This window comes from Eptatretus burgeri, chromosome 8 (assembly GCF_056783735.1).
Source record: "Eptatretus burgeri isolate ZD-2024b chromosome 8, Ebu_testis_v1, whole genome shotgun sequence".
Classification (NCBI taxonomy): domain Eukaryota; kingdom Metazoa; phylum Chordata; class Myxini; order Myxiniformes; family Myxinidae; genus Eptatretus; species Eptatretus burgeri.
Window position 1 is genome coordinate 37,333,697 of NC_140968.1, and position 20,137 is coordinate 37,353,833.

General features: G+C 44.7%; 1 protein-coding gene across 2 annotated transcripts in view; it reads right to left on the minus strand.

Annotated features, from left to right (window-relative positions):
- The window catches only part of LOC147021546 (serine/threonine-protein kinase/endoribonuclease IRE1-like), a 62,719-nt gene that overhangs the window by 11,151 nt on the left and 31,431 nt on the right, over positions 1-20,137 (minus strand). Inside the window, exons 13-19 of one of the 2 annotated variants that reach the window (XR_015060839.1) lie at positions 17,220-17,430; positions 16,950-17,040; positions 16,439-16,628; positions 16,118-16,217; positions 15,712-15,911; positions 10,477-10,624; positions 4,072-4,195 (exon numbers count right to left, since the gene is read on the minus strand). Coding sequence is in view for 1 of the 2 variants with exons in the window: in XM_085891590.1 (XP_085747716.1) it covers positions 4,072-4,199; positions 10,477-10,624; positions 15,712-15,911; positions 16,118-16,217; positions 16,439-16,628; positions 16,950-17,040; positions 17,220-17,430 (1,068 nt within the window). In the remaining variant the exon portion in view is untranslated. Of the gene's footprint in view, positions 1-4,071; positions 4,200-10,476; positions 10,625-15,711; positions 15,912-16,117; positions 16,218-16,438; positions 16,629-16,949; positions 17,041-17,219; positions 17,431-20,137 lie in introns of both variants that reach the window. The other variant, XM_085891590.1, reaches the window with a different exon arrangement.

Sequence of the window (20,137 nt, forward strand, 5' to 3'; positions counted from 1 at the left end):
ACTCTTTTGTGGCCCTGGAGCCACTCCGGGGTGAACCACGAACGTTTCACACTTGGAGGGTTCAACCCGGGGTGAGAGATCATGGTGTGCGCATGCCTTTGATGGGCTTGACCGCACACGAAGGTAAAAGTTGCAAAGGCCGGCAATGTTAGGCTACAAAATGGTGCATGTAAAAGTGAAAAGGGAACGAATGCAGAATTGAGAGCCACAGAGAACGTGTGCTTTCATGTTGCTCTTAGTACCCCAAATCATGTCGTGTTAATTACAGATAACTCACTGCAAGTCCTCGGGCAAACTCAACCTCGCTTACATTTCGCCCTGGTTGAAGATGTGACAGAACCCTTCCCTTGTTGAAAAATCTCAGCCCTGGTCTGGCACAGGGTTGAGCTTGCCTTCGGGTGAGACCAATATCAGGCAAAAACAGCAAGTGTATCAGCACGTTCACTCCCAAGTCGCCCTGGGGCCACCACCAAGATGTGGTCCAGGGTAAAAATTAAGAATGTAATCGCTAATCTCAGCATAAAATTCGCGGTCTAAATGGACTGCAAAAGAAGTCAAAACAAATAGAAACTAGAAGGGCACTCGGTAAAGCGCATACCTCTGCCTGATCCACGAGAACATATCAGGCCCAATACATTTTTGAGATATCGTGCTACATATCATTTCTGGCTCAATCTTTCAATGGTGAAGAATCACTTTGAATATTAAAAAATTCTGATTCAGGGATCTGGATTCAGATCTTCACCAAAATCGAATCAATTCTTCCTTGCCACACACCCAACCCAACGTGTCCATTAAGTTTCGTCCAAATCCGTACACAACTTTTTGAGATATCGTGCTACATATCATTTTTAGTCCCATCTCTCAATAGTGAAGAATTGTTTTAAAAAAATCCTAGCAGTCGGATCCGGATCCAGATGTTCACCAAAATCTATTAATTTCGTCCTTGTCACACACCGAACCTGTCCACAAAATTTCATCCCGATCTGGCCACAACTTTTTGAGATATCCTGTACACAAACAGACAAACAGACAGACAAGCCGGTAGGTGGACATGGGTAGTCACCTACCCAATAGAACCTGACGCGATGGGGAATGAGCTGAGGATGAAGCACAAGAAAATTCATGATTCCAGCTTCAAGGGTTAATTCTGCAGATTGTTTTTTCGTTAAAATACCCCCACATTTAGAGGTTTGTGGGCCGTTGCTAGGTAATGGAGGGGTCCATAGCAACGGTTCTTTCTCACACATAACTAGGACATACCATGAACCTACCATACCAGTTTCATGTATATCTGTCTCATAGTCTCTGAGATATAACGAACTTCGTTTTTTATTGTTTTCGACCAGGGTTCATTCAAAGTCTATCTTCTCCGACAGTTTTCATAGGATTCGGCTGGAAATTTTTGACAATATGGCTGAATGTACTGCACACAGTCGCTCGTGGCCCGATTTTTGATTTTCGAAAAAATTAATTTTTTATGATTTTTCAAAAATTTCAAAGTCCCGTTGCTAGGCAACGGTGGTGTCCACAGCAACGGTTCTCATTTGCACACAACTAGGTCATGGTATGAACCTACCAACCAAGTTTCATCGAAATCGCCATTGTATTCACAGAGCACTGGACCGAACAGAGGGACAGACAGACAGACAGACAGACAGACAGACAGACATATCGACGGAAAAACTGATAATAAGGGTAGAACAAATTTCAATTTTTTTTTTTCGAATGGATCGACTACCCAACAGACAAACAGACAGACAAACAGACAGAAAAGGGTGAAAACATAACCTCCTTCACCTTTGGTGGCGGAGGTAATAAAATACCTTTAAGGGTAATTGATACGTCATGAATACAAGTTAAGCTGATGTTTCTCGGGCCTTACCCTTAGTCGGAGCAAAATAGAAAGACAACAGGGTGGGCATTGATAAAATAAGACTTCCACAAATTACGTCATCACCGACGTGCTGGGAATGGGGAACGCCGGTCGGGCAGAGGTGCGCGCGTCATGTGTGACATATTGGTCAGAGTGAAACATCAGAACTGACATGATGAAGAAAACAAAGAAGGGAGATAGAATGAGAAGACAAAGAAAGAGAGGAAGGGGGAGTCAGAGTGGGAGGGAAGACAAGGAAAGAGAAAGGAAATGGAATTGAAAAAGTAAGAAAAAAAAAAGAGAGAGGGGTGAAGGATGAGCCTGAATAGGCACGGTGACTAGCATGAAGAGAAATTCTCATTCAAGCCGTTTAATGGTTCTGATGCTCCAAGTTTCTGGATGATCCACCAAAGTGAAAGGAATTCACCTGTTGTTATGAGGGTTTGTTTTTGGAAGAAGGTTTTTTCTGTTGATTGGTCAGATACGGTTGCGGACATTTTCCACAAGTGAGCCAGGATAGACACGGATCTGTGAAGAACGGACAAATTTCACGAGCTTTGGATCCAAAATCCAAATAGTCATTGCACATGTGACAGAACCTCAGAAACTGGGATTAAGGAATGGAATTCTTAACCTTGAGAGGGATGAGAAGAAGAGTGCTTTGGGTAACTGTGTGAGTCTGTTGACTTGTCGTGACCTGTGGTCATTAAACCATTATCGACCACAGGAAGTTTGATTTCCAAAAATGTGACGGAAGTACCTGAAATCTCGCACGTGTCGTGGAGAACTGGGTGAAAGTAAATGGAATTGATGAATTGTTCAAGTTCAGATCTGTTCCAGGAGGTTAAGCTAAGAAAATCATCGACGTTTTTGATCCTCTACCATTTGTGGTTTCATACTCCACCATGGGAAGCAATGACTACCGGAAACTCAAATAACAGCAACTTGGTACATCAGTATGCCTGGTGTTGGCGTAATAGTTTGGGGGATGGGATTGGGATCCCATGATTCTGAGTTCAAATCCCCCTCGGCTGTTAAATTAATATCAGGTGGGGTTGACTCTGCCTGTCATCCTTCTGAGGTTGGAAAAATGAGTGCCAGCTTGCTCGCTGGTATCCGGTGTGGGAGTGGTGACACTCGGTCCAGGATTGTCCGCAATCGCCCATGAGACTGCTGAGGCAGCACCAACGCTCTGCACAGAGTCTGTCCCAATGGATGGTACACCAGAACCACTGAATGGCTTTCATGAAAATTTCTCTTTCTGTTATTCACTGTGCCTAATTAGGCTCATCCTTGACCCCTCTCTCTTTTTTTATTACTTTTCAATTAATTTCCTTTCTCTTTCCTTGTCTTCCACTTCCTTTTCTCCTCTCCTGTTCCCCATCTTTCTCCTTCCCCTCTCTCTCCCCCAACCCCTCATCCCATCTTCCCTTTCTTTATCTTCTCACTATGTCTCCCTTCCCTTCTTCTTCCTCCTCCTCCTCCTCCTCCTCCTCCTCCTATCCATCAATACAGAGCTACTCAATAGTGACTTTGGTTCATTTTTTAAAGCAATCCTGTCGGGATGTGATGTAAGTCTTGATGTACCTGCAAAATAATAAATTAAATTAAATGAAACATCATTCATGACGTTTCACTCTGAGCAATACGTCACACACAGGACGTGCACACCTCTGTCCAATCGGCGTTCCCCATTCCCAGCCCTTCAGTGATGACGTCATTCGCAGAAGTCTTATTTTATCAACCCCTGCCCCCATTGTGTATTTTGATTGACCAAGGGCAAGGCCCAAAACGTGATCTTCACTTTTATTCACAGCGGATCAATGATGACCATAAGGCATTTTATTCCAGTGTAGAAAGGTCCCACAACAGATATCTAATAAGGATATTCTAGCATCATAAATATATTGTGGTACATGCCATTAAGAATGCTGCTTTACAAGGAGGCAAGCGATGAAAACGGGTTGCAGCGAGGCGGGAATGGAATTTCAGGAATCGTATTTCAGGAATTGTTTCCTTTCTCAAGTGCAAGAGACAGGTTCACAACCCTGCAACACCGATTCACGATGAAGTGAACATAATATGACAAGAGAGCAAGAGATTTATGTCACAATAGGGGGTAATATCGAGAATGAGGAGCTCAACAAGATCAATATTGAGTTGAACACCAATCCAAAGAGGTGGGATGGAGTAACCTGGAGGAATTGCAGTCTTTTGATGGGTTCCCAGAAGAACGGGTGCTTGGAAATGTCCTCTGCGGAGGGCCTTAGTTCTGCCTCCCGGCTAATCATCCCAATGACAAGGTCTCGAGTCAGGAGACTGTCTGGAGACAAGAGGCAGGTTACACTTCGGTAATCATGTGATGTACAAGGTGTCTATCAAGTTATTCCAGCATTGCTTGGAACTCCCAAACTATAACATATACTATGTGTTAGAATACACTGCGTATTGCTGGTGATGGCTAGTGTTGATCTGCATCATTGAAAGGGGAGAACAGTGAATGAAATGAAGAGGACGTTGGTTGAGGTATGATAACCACCGTGGGAAACGAGGAGAAGCCGACGTATCAGGCGTTAAACCCATCATCCGGAGGGTTCATCCTCGAAATGTCAGCTTCTCCTCGTTTCCCACGGTGGTTAGCATACCTCAATCAACGTCCTGTTCATTTGATCCATTATTTATATGCAGCGTGTTAGCAGAATTAAATATGCATATTCAGGGGCTTATGGGTAATATATTTCGAGTTTGCAGATGTATGCACACTTAATTCCCACGAGCATAGGTGTTACAGTTTTGGAGTTCTAAGCAATGGAATGTATGGGTTGTGTAATAATAAACATGAGTGATTGCTTATCAGATAACATCAATCAAAGTGAATTGAGAGATAAACATGTTATGCTCTATTCAAATAAGGAAACGTTTCAAAAACAGTGTTACCTTCATCAAGGTATGACTCGAGCAACATCCTGTGATAATGATGTACCTTCCTTTTTGTGTGGAGGCAAAGCTTGTAAATGGCTAGGAAGGGTCGCCTCCTTACCACCATCATTACCACCAGCACCACCACCACCACATCAGCGGAGGAGGTGTAGAGGGAAAGTCTTAGTTTCACCACCTAGTTGAAAGCACTTCCTCTACCCAACAAGCTCAAATGAGCTAAGATCCTCATCCTCTTAATGATGACGTCATAAAAACGAATATGACGTCATTGTGATGTATCAGGTTTGCGATAAATTATCTGTGCGAATGCCCGGCTTGATTCCCGCAAACAAAATTCAAACAGCTTGCCTAGTTTCGGAGATAATGGTACCGGCGATTTACATTAGCGGTGATATTATGACGTCAACTTTTTTTCTAGGAAGAATTTCCAAAATCGGAGATGGTTACTGCCTGCGCGTGGGCTTCCTGCATATACATGGCAAGTTTCACGAAGATCCGATGAAAACTCTGGGTTGTGAAACAAAAAATGTCAAAAAATAGGAATGACGTCATAAAAATAGATATGACGTCATAGCGATGCATCATATGTGCGGTAATTCATCTCTGATAATGCCCTGCTCGATTCCCACAAACAGAATTCAAAAAGCTTGCCGAGTTTCGGGGATAATTTTTTAGGCGATTTCCATTAGCGGAGATATTTTGGTCATAACTTTTTTTCTAGGAGGAATTTTCAAAATCGGTGATCGTTACTGTCTGTACAGGGTATTTTTACATAGTAGTGCGGGTCCGTACGTGCAAAAAAAAATTAATTGATAATTGTCATGTCAATTGTGACGTCATAGCACCGTGTTCTGTCATTGGTTTGGTAAATAAATGGCCATAACTTGGGAAACACTTGGGCAACAGCTGAAACGGATGAGGAAGAATGATAGCAAACCTTGAAAAGGCACACACTCAGGTTCCCAGCGTCAATTGTGACATCATATCAAAAAAAAGAGAGAGAAAAAAAAGAAAGAATTGTGAGGAAACTCGTGACGTCATAGCACCGTGTCCTGTCATTGGTCGATAAATAAATGGCCATCACTTGGGAAACGCTTGTCCGATTAATATCAAACCTTGAAAAGGCACATACTCAGGGCCCCAGCAATATACCTGGTAAGTTTCAATGACATCGGACCAGTTAAGTGGTTGTTGAGAAACGGCGGTCGCAGACAGACAGACAGACAGACACACAGAGATTGCTGGAATTGTAGATAGATATACATATGTATGCCAAGTTTCAGGAAGTTTCGATGAAAACTGTAGGCTGTGAAACAAAAAAGTCCACAACAAGAAGATGAAGAACAACAACGTGAGTAAGACTTCGAGATCCTCCACGAGGATCTAAAAAGGGCAGAGCAACCACTTTTAAAAGGGTGGTGAAACCTTCCAACTGATGAGGAGGTCATAGACAATGGGACCTACGGCCGTGTCATGGATATCAATGTCGCAGCACACTGTGGTGATCGACATGTTTGGCCTGGAATATTTGGCCGATGCATTTTCCAGTGCTTGTGACAAACCTATAAGATGGTTGTGCCCGTACCCAATAAAGTGATCAAAGGGCGGAGGAGCTCCTTGTGAGCCAACGGCCATCCATATCTAGTGCCCAACTGTGTCTGCGGACGTCCTCCTGCAGTTGGGTTACTTCTTATTAGGAGGTTGGTGGCAGGATTTGCACTCCAGCCACCGTAAAACGCTTCATTCCGCAAAACGCAAAAACGCAAAAAAATCTGAAAACCCACTCCGTGGGATTACCTCCTGTGCAGCTTCCCTTCGCAGGGCAGCTCACCGGATGATGGGATTGGGGCAAAGCCTTCGGGACCCCCAATCTTTGATAGGAGGGAAACCACGGGGTAACATCCCTGGGTCAGATTGCGGGAGAGTGTGTCGGAGTGGTGCTGAGGTGTCGTCCACCAGACGGCGGTCTCCTTGGGTTAACCTGAGGCGGTCCCTTCGGGTGGGTGCCTGGAATGTCCTATCCCTAAGAGAGGATGATCACCTGTCTCTGTTATCATCTGAGCTCAAGCGTTTGGACATCGGGATTGCAGCTCTCTCTGAGGTTCGGAGACCGGATTGCGGCGAGATAATGGTGGGTGGTTACACCTACTATTGGTCTGGTCGCTCTGATGGTTACCATACCCAAGGAGTTGCTGTAGCTGTGTCCAATAAGCTGACCCCAATGATAATTGAGGTAACACCGGTCAACGAGCATATTATGAGATTAAGGATTCGTCACTCCTTAGGTGTCATTTCCCTGGTCTCTATTTATGCTCCGACTGAGGCGAGTGATCTTACCGTGAAGGATGCATTCTACGCCACACTCGAGTCTGTGGTTGATCAGTGCCCCAGACGAGATACACTTCTAGTCTTGGGGGATTTCAATGCATCGACTGGAACTGATAGGGATGGTTATGAGGTGTGTGTTGGTCCCCATGGGTCAGGAACTATGAACCAGAATAGCACTAAGTTCCTTGACTTTGCAAGAAGTCATGGACTTAGGGTGGCTGGTTCATGGTTTCAGCGCCCGCAAGCTCATCGCTGGACTTGGTATTCCAACGCTGGCGGTGTGGCAAAGGAGATTGACCATGTCCTCATTGACGGTCGTTGGAGGATGATCCAGAACTGCAGGGTCTACCGGAGTGCTCAGTTCCTCAATACTGACCACAGGCTTGTTGTAGCAACTCTAAAGCTGCACCTTAAATCCTGGAGAATGGTACCATCCCAGCCTAGGCTGGATGTTGCCAAGCTCAGGGATGAGAGAGTAGCTGAGGAGTTTGCGAACAGGCTGAGTGGACACTTGGGGGGTCTGGGTGCTTTGGGGGGTCCTGAAGAGTTGTGGAGCGCCTTCAAGACCACCGTCCTTGATGTTGCCGGTGGATGCCTTGGAGTTCACCGCAGGGCAAAGAAGAATTTTGTCTCTCAAGGGACACTGGATACCATTGACCAGAGTCGCAGGGCCAGGCTGAATGGCAGAGCTGAGCTGTTCAGGGAGCTGAGGCGTAAAACTGTACGTGCACTGAGGGTGGACAAGGAGGCCTATGTGCGAGGAATCTGTGAGGGGGTAGAGCATCACCTGTGGACAGGTGATTCTCGTCCCGCTTACAGGGGAATTCGCGCATTACGTTCATCCAAGCCCATCCCTCGGAGCACTGCAGTTCGAGGAGAGAGTGGTAGGCTCTTGACAGAGGAGTCTGAAGTGAAGGCCCGCTGGGCCGGTTACTTTGAGCGGTTGTACCAGGCTGATCCCCCAGCTGTCGAGTTGGACGTCAAGGGTGTTACAATCCCTGTTGCTGACCCTCGAATCAACTGTGGTCCACCATCGCTTGTGGAAACACGAGCTGCGGTGAACCAGTTGAAACGGGGCAAAGCTCCAGGGATCTGTGGCATCCATGCTGAACTTCTCAAGGCTGGTGGAAATGCTGCACTCGCGTCGTTGCATGCAGTTTTGTGCTCTGCCTGGAACACAGGCATCATCCCAACTGACTGGAAGAGGGGCCTTGTTGTCCCTCTCTGGAAAGGGAAGGGTGATCGCCAAGACTGCAACAACTACCGAGGGGTGACGCTGCTCTCAGTGCCGGGCAAGGTCTTTGCTCGGATAATTCTTGATAGGGTTCGCCACCATCTGCTTGAGCACCAGCGTCCAGAGCAGTCAGGCTTTACGCCAAAGAGGTCAACGATTGACCGTATCCTTGCTCTTCGTGTCCTCACCGAACGCAGACGAGAGTTTCGGCAGGGGCTGCTTGCAGCCTATGTTGATCTCTGTAAAGCGTTCGATTCAGTGAATCGGGATGTCCTCTGGAGGATTCTTGGTCTTCGTGGGGTGCCACCGAAACTGATCGATCTGATGTCTGAACTCTACTCTGGTACTGAGAGTGCTGTGAAGTGTGGTGGTACCGCCTCTGACTTATTTCCAGTTGTTACTGGAGTTCGTCAGGGATGTGTACTTGCCCCCACACTTTTCAGCACTTGTATGGACTGGATTTTTGGGAGGATGTCGGAGAGATCAAGTTGCGGTGCATCGTTTGGCAATGTCAAGATCTCGGACCTTGATTTTGCAGATGATGCAGTCATCTTTGCGGAGACTTTAGACATCCTCTTGGGGGCCCTCGAGGTGCTGAATGAGGAGTCGGAGCCGTTGGGATTACTGGTTTCTTGGGTCAAAACAAAGATCCAGGCTTTCGGTGACATCTTGGATGCTGCTGTCCTGTCTGTGTCTGTTTGTGGTGAGGATGTTGAGGTCGTGGATAGATTCACTTACCTTGGCAGTGATATTCATGTCTCCGCAGGTTGTGAGCCGGAGGTCAATAGACGTCTGGGTCGGGCCTGGGGAGTCATGGATTCACTGGATCATGGGGTGTGGCGCTGCCGGTACCTGTGCGGGAGGACGAAAGTCCGAGTCTTCAGGTCCTTGGTACTTCCAGTCTTGCTCTATGGGTGCGAGACTTGGACTTTGACCAAGGATCTGAGACGGAGACTTAATTCCTTTGGTACCAGGTCTCTTCGGAGAATCCTTGGCTATCGCTGGTCGGATTTTGTGTCCAACGAGCGGTTGCTGAGAGAGACTCGGATGAGATTTGTTACCTGCATAGTCTGTGAGCGTCAGCTGCGGCTGTATGGACATGTGGCTCGTTTTCCTGACGCTGATCCTGCTCACCAGATTCTCTCAGCGAGGGAGTCTCATGAGTGGAGGAGGCCAGTGGGCCGACCACGTGCCTCATGGTTGCAGCAGGTTGACCATCATCTCAAGGAGATGGGGATGGGCCTGGCATCTGCCTGGGGGATGGCCAGACGGAGGCCCCTGGAGTACCGGCGGAAAGTGGACGCAGCGACGCGCTGTTCTGGCACATGCTCCCATACCTGACTTGACCTGAATGTGCCCCTACAAAAACCTGTTGTTACGGCAGGGTCTGTGAGCAGCAAATTTGATTGGTCGTGTTATTGTAAAATGCCATACCATTTTGTCCAAGTACTGCTAAATGGAAGGGTCTTGAAAGTGCCAACAAGGTGATTTGTGTTCTCCAGTGTTCAAGTATAAAACTCAAATGAAATAAAAGAAAGATTTTAAAGGGCGTAGAAAAAAAAAACAAATTCTGGAAGTTTACCGCCGCTGATAGTCTTGAACACCACCCGATCAAACACGTTACATTAGTCTTTCGTGCCTGTTATTTGTGTCCTTTATGACGTCCTTAAAACAGTCAGTTTCCTGTTTGGAATGATTTTCCGTTTTGGTTGATTGCCAGGCAGGCAGGACGGAGTAAAAAAATATCATCTCACTCCTCTTCGCATGTCCAAATTGGGACAAATTCAGAGCCAAAGTACCATAAAACTACAGACTTGTCCTCCTCGTCATGTTCCGATTTGTGTTCAAAACATAACATTCAATTTAAATTAAATTGCTCCTTGATCAGAGACCGATGCTTGCAAAGACAGACGGACAAAGAGAAGTGGAACCAAGTTTACTCAACCATATTTTTCACTTCGCATGCACGAGGTAAAAACATTGAAGTTAGTGAACGTATCACATTCATTAAAGTGGCCGTGTGAGTTACCATGTCGCACTCGGTATAGCTGTTATCTCTTATCATGCTTTAATGAATGGTACGGTGTTATAGTCTCACCACAATCATCTTGGAACAATGCATCCAGCTCACTGCGACCATGAAAGATGTTCCCTTGCCTTTGCAGTGGCTCTCCAAATGGGTGCCGCCCCCCAGACATTGCAAAATAAAAAATGCATCCCAACGAGAAGATATCCACTGCTGTCGTCTGTGGTAGGGGGGTGTGGCATGGTGAAGATGTCGGTGTGCATAGGATCACGTGCTTTGGTGCAATGTTTGATAAACTGTCTGATTTCAAGGCTGCATATGTTTAAAGTGTTGATTATGACAGAGTTACTCACCAGATATGAGAAACTGTTAACTTGCCTGTGATCTCAAGGAAACGCATGTTATCTCCAAGCACATCTATACTTGTTTCTGAATGAGGTTCTGTGTTGAGCTACTGACATATCTTCTGGATGTGCCTTTAGGACAGGATCTTATACAAGCTGTCTCTTCTTCTTCTTCTTCTTCTTCTAGAAACTTCTCTGCCCTTTAAAAGGGTTGAGGTCCAACAGTACCAATCTTCTGTCCTGCCTTGCCAACTATAGTACTTTCCCCACTTCCTTTTCAGCCAACTCTCTCCACTCTCTGACAGCTCCACCTTAATGATATCCCTCCTCACACAATCCTACCATCTCAACCACAATCTACCTCTTTTCCTCCCACCTTGCTCCCTCAACCTATCCGCTGTCTTTGCCATTCTCTCTTCCTCCATTCACACCACCGGATTTTTACCAATCTCCCCATCAAACTTATCTGCTCACCAATCTCCTCCCTCCTTTTATTCGCCCTCTCCACTCCTCCTGACCCAGGTATTCTCATACTCTCAATGAGACATTAACGACATCACCAAAAGTGTTGGGACAGCCCACCTGAAATAAGCCCTCCAAAAGTGAATGTGAATATTTTCTCCCACAATGCAAAGCAGTATTTGTTGAATCAAGGTGTCCTATTGTGACATTTTGGACAACATCGCACTGCCAACTTTGATGCAATACTACATCATGAACCCTTCAATCGTATGGCATTAAACACACCTTGCCGTCCTGCCATGCGTGTTCAATGTTCAGAACCGGTTTGAGAACAACAACGAGGATCTGCAGGGGCCAGTACGTGCCCCCGACTGAAATACAGGTGTCCCACTCTGACATGCATTGGAACACCACCTTAAAGTAAGGCAGCCAACAAACAGTAATCCACATCCACCACTGAACTTGCATTGAAGGAAGAACGGTGAAATAGCCATCAAATTGTCAGAGAAACATGTCACAGGATAAATAGTCGGCAGGTCAAGCCCAGGAAATATGCCTAAAAAAACTTTTGATAGCATTTTTTGTTCAAAGCTGGCAACCGTGCTAGAAAGTATCGCTCTGGTCCAGGAATTCAGAATCACCCGGTTGCCAAAATGGCATTTGACCTTTAAGGTCAAATTTGGAGGTCAAAAGGTCAAATGAGGTCAAAAATTGTGTGTTTCCCTCTTTTATCTTGTACTTTCAAATAATGTTAGGGCTGGCATGAAATATTGAGGAATTAATGAAATACAAGGGTTTTAAATTCCATATTAATAGGTAAACGTGAGGAAATCCTTGAATATAAATGTTGAATTCTCTTGAATGCGTCGGTTTTTCAGGGAGTTGGGACACCCTCTCCTGACTGATACTTTTATCGACTTGACTTTTAGATAACGTACAAGAATCATCATGGAGCACCTTCCCAGGGACTTGAAAGTGCAATTGACCTCATTAGCATAATTGGACAGTCATACAGAAGGTCAAAGGGTCAAGGGGAAAAACAAATAACATACTGTCCATTCAGAATCCTAAGGAAATGGGGTTTTCCTTCTCAAATAAAAACTACAAATTTGATCGCCATGAAACTTTGCCTGTGTTAGTTTGAAGTCCGTCAATATCTAGGAAGAGATAACACACTCTAACAAAATTTGAAGATTTTGTAATACAACTATCCATTAAAAAGGTCCGCTTTCGCCGCGCAGCCATTTTCTCGCGGGCGTTTTCCCGCATCACTAATAGGCGTCGCTGGTGTCGCAAAGCCTCGATCACATGTTTCCGGTGTGTTGCCATGACAGGCTTTCCTCCCCCGCACGAAAATGGCCGCGTAGCGAGATTTGACTTTTTTAATTGATAGTTTGTATTCCAAACTCTTCAAATTTCGTTAGAGGTGAGTGTGTTATCTCTCAGTAATGTGTCCACTTCTCCCTTGCACACCAGTCTAAGTCTTAAGTAGGCACATGTCGCAAGATATACCCTTCCGCTTCGCTTTCCAGGGCATGCATGTATCAAGGCAAACACTTTCAAGGGCACACGTATCACCAATACAGCTTGAGGTGTAGATTAAGTACCATTTGTTGTCAAGACCACAACTCAACTCTCTTTGGTGGGTAGGTACATGTATGCACGCACCTGTCCGAAATGTACTTGACATGTTTATTGCGAACTATATGTGACATCAGCATAAGCACTTCCTTCTTCCAGTAACACGACATGTATGTCTTGCTATGTTTCTCTCAGCTTTGCCCTGCTTTTCTGTCTGGTGTGGGAATGGTGGCGTGTTCTCTTTCAGGCTCAAAAATGGATGGTGATGAAGTTATTCCTATTGGCACGCTTAAACGGAAGCGAAGTACCAGTTCAACAGTTGACTACTCCAGTTGTCTTATCTGCCAGGAAGGAGAAAGTCAGTCTGAGAAGCTAAGTCTGGCTTCTGACGACGGGAAGAAAAGGATCCAGCATGCTGCTGCTGAAAGGACACAACTTAAGGATCGGGCGTCCCTGGCGACTTTGAACAGACTGAAGACTATACCAGATGAGGACTGGGCTGGAGCAGTTATGAAGCGGCACAAGACCTGCTACATCAACTTCGCATCGGAGCCGCTTGTCTCGACTACGGCATCGAAGGAGCAAGGAACTTGCAGATGATATCACTAAAGCGATGTTCGATGAGCAGACTGCAGGTTCATCCTATGACCTCGAAAGTACAGGCATGTTGCATTTGATTGGGAACGTTGTATCTTCTGCCAACGATCAGGAAAGGCTGACCTCCACAGCATAATTAAAATGAGCGTCGCAAAACATCATTGACCTGTCGAAAGAGGACTATGTCATGTTGGTTAGGATGGCCAATGTTATAGATTAAAGAGCTGCAAAAGGGAAGTACCACAAACAATGCTATGTTGAATTCGAGCGAAGGTTGAAAAAGAAGAGAGCACGTCATTCTCTGTGCTCAGATCCAAACCTGAATGACCTGGGAGACATGTTCGGGCCTGTCTGCTGGTAATGTTTACGATATGAGAAAGGCTTGGGAGAAATATGTAGAACTATGTAATGCAACTGAGCAAGCCATCCCTGACAGCTACTTGTCCAGAAAGCAGACGTTCTATACTGCGTTGCAGAAGGTTATTGGTGACGAAGGTTCCTTTATAAGATCGCGCAATCAAAATGGACCACTCCTTCTTTATCCCAGTGACAAATCTCCTTATGTTATTGCCAGTGCCCTGTCAGATATCTCTGAGGGAAAAGATGACAGTGATGATACATCCATGACATCCGAACTACAGCTCCCTTCACTCAATGAGCTGCAGGAAATCGTCCACTCTGCACTTCGACTCCGAGCCGACTTAGAACGTATGCCTGGTCATGATACAGCATGGAGGGGTCTAACAGCAGATGCAGTGGAAGCCATTGTTCAAGACAGCTTATATCTGTTTCTGTCTGTCCTCTTTGGCGGGACTGATTTGCTGGAAACTGATGATGATGATCAACAGGAGGATATGGGACATACCGCAACAAAGCAAAGAATCTTCAATATCGCTCAAGACATAGTGTTTGCACTGTCGAAGGGGAAAAAGTTAACACCAAAACATGTCGGCCTGGGCATGACATTACACAAGTGACGCACTGGAGTTACATTGCTCACATGCCAACCACCAGGCCGAAGTGTGGCTGCAGGCAAACAAATCTGACGTCGTTATCCCAAGGCCTCAGGAGACAGGAGGTTGGCAGGTAATGGACAAACGGTTAGAAGTGGTGTGGTTACGGAAACCTGTTGGTTACTTGTGGATGCAAAACTAAGTGACGCACACACACTTGCATTTGTCATCGGAAGGGGCAACCATGTATACCTGCATGCGGTTGTGATGCAGATGGATGCCTCAACACAGCAAGGCAGTGGACATGGTCTGGATCAATCTTAAGGATTTCAACAGCAACATTAATTGGCAAAGGTAATGGGACACCGGGAAAATGATGTTCAGCCATCGTAGTGCTTTCTTGATGAAGAAACTGAATTATTTTCAGGAAGAAGCGACGTTAAAGGAACAAGTCTTTACTTTGTGTGTATTCCGATCCATAATGGAGTAACGAGCATCTTAAATCCTAATTTCCTTCACAATTACCTATTATTTTGCAAATTAAAAGCTCAGTATCTCTTTAATTCCTCAATGTTTCTTGCCAAACCTTACATTTGTTAAAAGTACACGACAAAAGAGGGAAAACACAATATTTGACCTCAATTGACCTTTTGACCTCCAAATTTGACCTTAAAGGTCAAATGCCATTTTGGAAACAGGGTGTTTCTGAAACCTTATACCATCGCGATAATTTCAAAAAAATGCCATCAAAAGTTTTTTTGAGGGTCTTGGCCTGCCGACTAAAAGGAATGTCATATCTACAAATTTTGATCAGTACGTCACAGACTATATTGCGCTTCCTTATAACATGTATATTTCTCATTTATGGAGACTGGGCGTAGTGGCGTGCGCCTGTAATCCGGCTACTCGGAGGCTTGGGTTGGAGGATCGCTTGAGGACGGGGGCTCTGCACTGGGCAGGGTGTAGAGCAGCCCGGAATCATGGCGAAACCCAAATCCTGATCCCTGTGTCGTAAGAGGCGACCAGGGTTGCGTCAGGAAGGGCATCCGGCGTAAAACCTGTGCCAAATCAGTATGCGGATCATAACGGATGATCCGCTGTGGCGACCCCTAACGGGAGCAGCCGAAAGATGAACAACAACATTTCTCATTTATGGAGCTATACCTTTCAATATTCTCAAACGTTTTTAAGCACAATTCAATGCAAAGCCCATGCCTCATCACTATCTTAATAACTTTAAAGCCCACTGGACATCTCCTTTACTCTTCCTCCACTTTGCATCAACTGTTTCCATCTTCTTCTCTTTTTACCATTATCTCCATTGTCACAGACCTATTCTACTCCAATCCACCAGTGAGGTTGTCCCTTACTGGGTTTTCTTTGCAGTCATCTTGTAAAAGCTCAGGGGCAATCCAGCCTTCGGTTCCGGTAGCCCCTGAGTGTCGGCTGAAGCTGTGTCGCCCAACAGCCAGCTTCTTGCACAGACCAAAATCAGAGATGGTGGCATGTACACGACCCATCGCACCAGGTACTGAGATCAGGATGTTGTGTGGTTTCAGGTCACGATGCACTGTAATTAGAAAGCATGAGTCTGTTGCTTTCTACTTGTCAACACATCTATTGTAAGTATTTGGTGTAAACATATATTGGTAAACTCATGTACAAGCGCGAGCAATGGCCCGATTAATGAGGGGCTTATCATAATTAGGAATCTTCTTATTCGCAATATCTGTCTGGCACTTCTCAGTAATGTGATGTAGCATTCAGGAGGCCTACCAATGTTGAGGGAATGAAGGTGGGCAAGTCCAGTGGTCGTCTGCCAAAGTGCAGATACGACGTCCAGTCCTCGGCGGTCAAATTGCCCATCGGTGATGAACTATGATAGGGACAGAATGTAGTATAAAACAATTACAAAACAATATTGATGTCATGATGGTACAGGTGATAATGGAGATGAGATCTCCTTTACTCAAGATCATGCAGCTGGTGATAAATAAATAAAAAACGACAACAGTGAAAGTGAAGGCAATGATGAGAATGCTGGTGATTGGCAGGATTAAAACTCAACCAATGATGATAACATTCTGATGACACAACCTGGTGCAGTGTGGCAGCACAGAGTTCCAGTGCAATGTAGTGGAACTGCAGGTCATGTTCTGTGCAGAAGTAGCGAACCACATTGGGGTGGTCATCTGACTCACGAAGCAAGCTCACCTCACGATCGGCCAATGCCCAGCATTCCGCTACGACACGCTTTACTGCCACTGGCCGGCCCTCAAATTGACCCCTGCCAGCCAGCACACAGCAAAGCTGTTATCTCAAGTCAAGTGCATGATAAAAATAAAAACCACAATGGCAGATAATCAAAACCTATTTGTTTGATGTCAAGGTAGCTGATTCACCTTTCGCACGCGCCATTAATTCAGTCCTAAAACCATCCCTCAGCCAAGTTGTCCGGTGGGCCTGAAAGTTACTAAGATTGTGAATTTGAATTGCAATTTATGAGCCTTAAAATCTCATTTTCAGGTGGGTAATAATACTTAGAAGGGACAAGTTGCTTTCATGCCAACTCATGGACACAATAATGGCTGTCACCATAATGGCATACCTGAACACAAAGGTCCCTTCAGCTCCACGGCCCAATACAGCAATAGGGTCATATGAAATTTTCCCAATCACAACATGCCCACTGCTGGCACCTGTAAGACATGGAGGAGATTCTAAAACACACACACAGCAGCAGCAGCAGCAGCAGGGATATGTTCATGATGTATGCACAACAATGCATTATTATACCTTTTATTGCTTAGAACGGCAGATGTAAGCAGATCATACATGAACCTTCTGTAGTTAATTTCTATCATACATGCCCCCACACCTTCTGATCCTGAAATTCTGGTTTTCACAGAAGATTCCAAAGAATCTTGGGAAGCTATGGAAGGTGCTGAGTGAGAGTCACTGCCACAAGACTCTCGACTGGATAACTCAGAGGTTTGAAGATCGTGATTAGTCGGGTGAGAAGCATGCCGGAGTAGATGGAGAGCCTCGTTTAGCTGCTGCTGAAACTGTTGCTGCTGTTGTTTCATTGCCTGTTTCAGATCATGCCGAACACAAAGGGGAAACAGAGCAAGCACAATGCATTCATCCACTTTATTACAACTGACAGAGCTCACACAAATACCCTTTTTTCTAAAATCCATTTGGAGATTTTACTCAAATAAAGAAATCAGGAATAATTGAATATGCAGTAAGAAAGGCTGATGAAAGACTACCATTCCAAGGTTGATGGGATGGAATGATGAAGATGATCAGCAAGTATAAAGAAAATCCCAGGTGGACATGAGAGACAGATATTCCATCTATCCATCCATCCGTTGGGACCATACTCTATACAGAGCATCAGTGCTGCCAAAGCAGTCTCCTAGGCTATTGAGCACAATCCTGGATGGGTCGCCACTCCGACGCAGGATACTCGAATGGCTCAATCATCCCAGCAAGCTGGTACTCATTTTGCCAACCTCGGAAGGATGACAGACTGCGTCAACCCCACCTGGTATTAATTCAACGGTTGAGCGGGATTTGATCTCAGGACCCCAGGATCCCAAGTCCACCACCCTAACTATTAAGCCAACACCAGGTATTTTGAGATATTGAGAGCACAAAAAATCACAGGAAGGTATTGTGAAACACAACTCAGTGGGACGTAAAGAACTGCAACAAATGAAATTCCACGAGCAACATAAGTACAGTCACGAGAATGGCACTTGGTAGAGCACATACCTCCATCAGGCTGAACAGTTTACATTTTGTATCCCATTCATATGCCGGATATACATCCGTACCTTAACCAAAATCTAATCGGCTTGTTTTTACCACCTACCCACTCATCCACCAGGTTTTCTCATCACTCTCCCCAACTTTTTGAAATATCATGCTACATATTGTTTTTGGCCCCATCTCTCAATGGTGAAGAATCACTTTTAAAAAAATTAAAATTTATCATATCTGGATCTGGATCTGGATCTGGATCTTCACCAAACTAAAATCAATTTGTCCTTGTCAAACACCCAACCTGTCCACCAAGTTTCGTCTGAATCCGTCCATAACCTTTTGAGATATTGTGCTCATAGACAAACAAACAAACAAGACAAGCCGGTAGGCGACATGGGTGGTCGCTAGACGAAGGCGAATTTGAAATATGTAGATAAGAGAACACATCAGATGGCATTTTTGCCGTTTGTTGTTCCATATCGGAACATGACGAGCAACTGTCCATTCATCATTTGTGTTCGATTCCCTAACCCTACGTTAGGGAATCCCAATGCGAATGTTGGTGTGAAAGCATATAGTAATATAATTGCATACTAGTCATACAGTTTTTGACGGATCGGGCTGAAATTTTTTGACAAAGAGGTTGATTATAGTGCGCAAAAAAGCGCGGAAGCCGATTTTTGATTTTCGAAAAAAAATTTTCTGATTTTTTTCAAAAATTTCAAAGTCCCGCTGCGAGGAAACAGTGGTGTCCATAGTAACGGTGCTCAAAAGCATAGAACGAGATCCTGGTATGAAGCTACCTGTCAAGTTTCATCAAAATCAGTTGACTCCTCTGGCCTCCAGAGCTGTCCATTACATACAAACAAACAGACAGACATACAGACAGATGGAAAACCTGAGAAAAACGGTAGTATAGCGACCACCCAAAAGATGTCATGCATAGCACAATGCTTCCGAAATCGAAATAAACAATAGTTGCTATGGGAACAACATTTTAATGATTTGGAAAATTTGACCAATCAAGTGTTTTACATGATGGAATGTTGTGCATAACAAATTTGCTTGATACATTTTCTAATCGCTGTCTAGCTGTTTTACATGTTTAGATGGCATCGACCTTGACCTTTGACTAATTTTCTTACCAGATTGTGGACACATATACGACAAAATGTGTATAAATAAGCTGTGTAAGTTTCGACCTGATATATTGAAAAATTCTTTCGAAAAGAAAAAGACGTCGTGCAGAGCACGATATTTGCAAAATCCATCCCCCTCTCCAAAGGTTGCCATGGATACCTCAAATTGTCCATTTCATTAAGATTAAAATTGACAATCTTAATCAAAGCTCGGGTCAATCGGATGAAAATTGATTATTTTTCAGTTTGAAATTGATGATTTTAGAAGTTTGACCTTGAGTTGACCCATGACCTTTTCACCTCAAAAATAGTGACTTTCCCAATTCAGTGATGGACTATGCAAATCCTGTTCAACTTCCAAGTTAATAGGACGTAAATTGACGATTTTAGAAATTTCACCTTGAGTTGACCTTTGACCTTTGCACCTCAAAAATAGTTGCTTTCCCAATTCAGTGATGGACTATGCAAATCCTGTTCAACTTTCAAGTTAATAGGATGTAAATTGATTTTTCAGTTGAAATTTGATGATTTTAGAAGTTTGACCTCAAGTAGACCTTTAACCTTTTGGCCTCATCTATTTGGTTTCCCAATTCAGTGATGCAATATGCAAATCCTGTTCAACTTTCAAGTCAATCCAATTAAAAATGACAAAAAAACGACGATTGACAAACAGACAGACAGAATCATCATACCATTTGAAAGCCTTTATCCCTGAGCAGGGGTCAGCTTTTTTTGGGCTCCATTCATGGTACCCTTTCTTGTGGCAATGTTTTTATGGCCGGATGCCCTTGCTGACGCTGACCCTTTAGTCGCCTTCGACCCTGCAGGGATAATTACTAGTATACTGGTGCTCATTTCGCAGACCTTCAGAAGGATGACAGGCTGA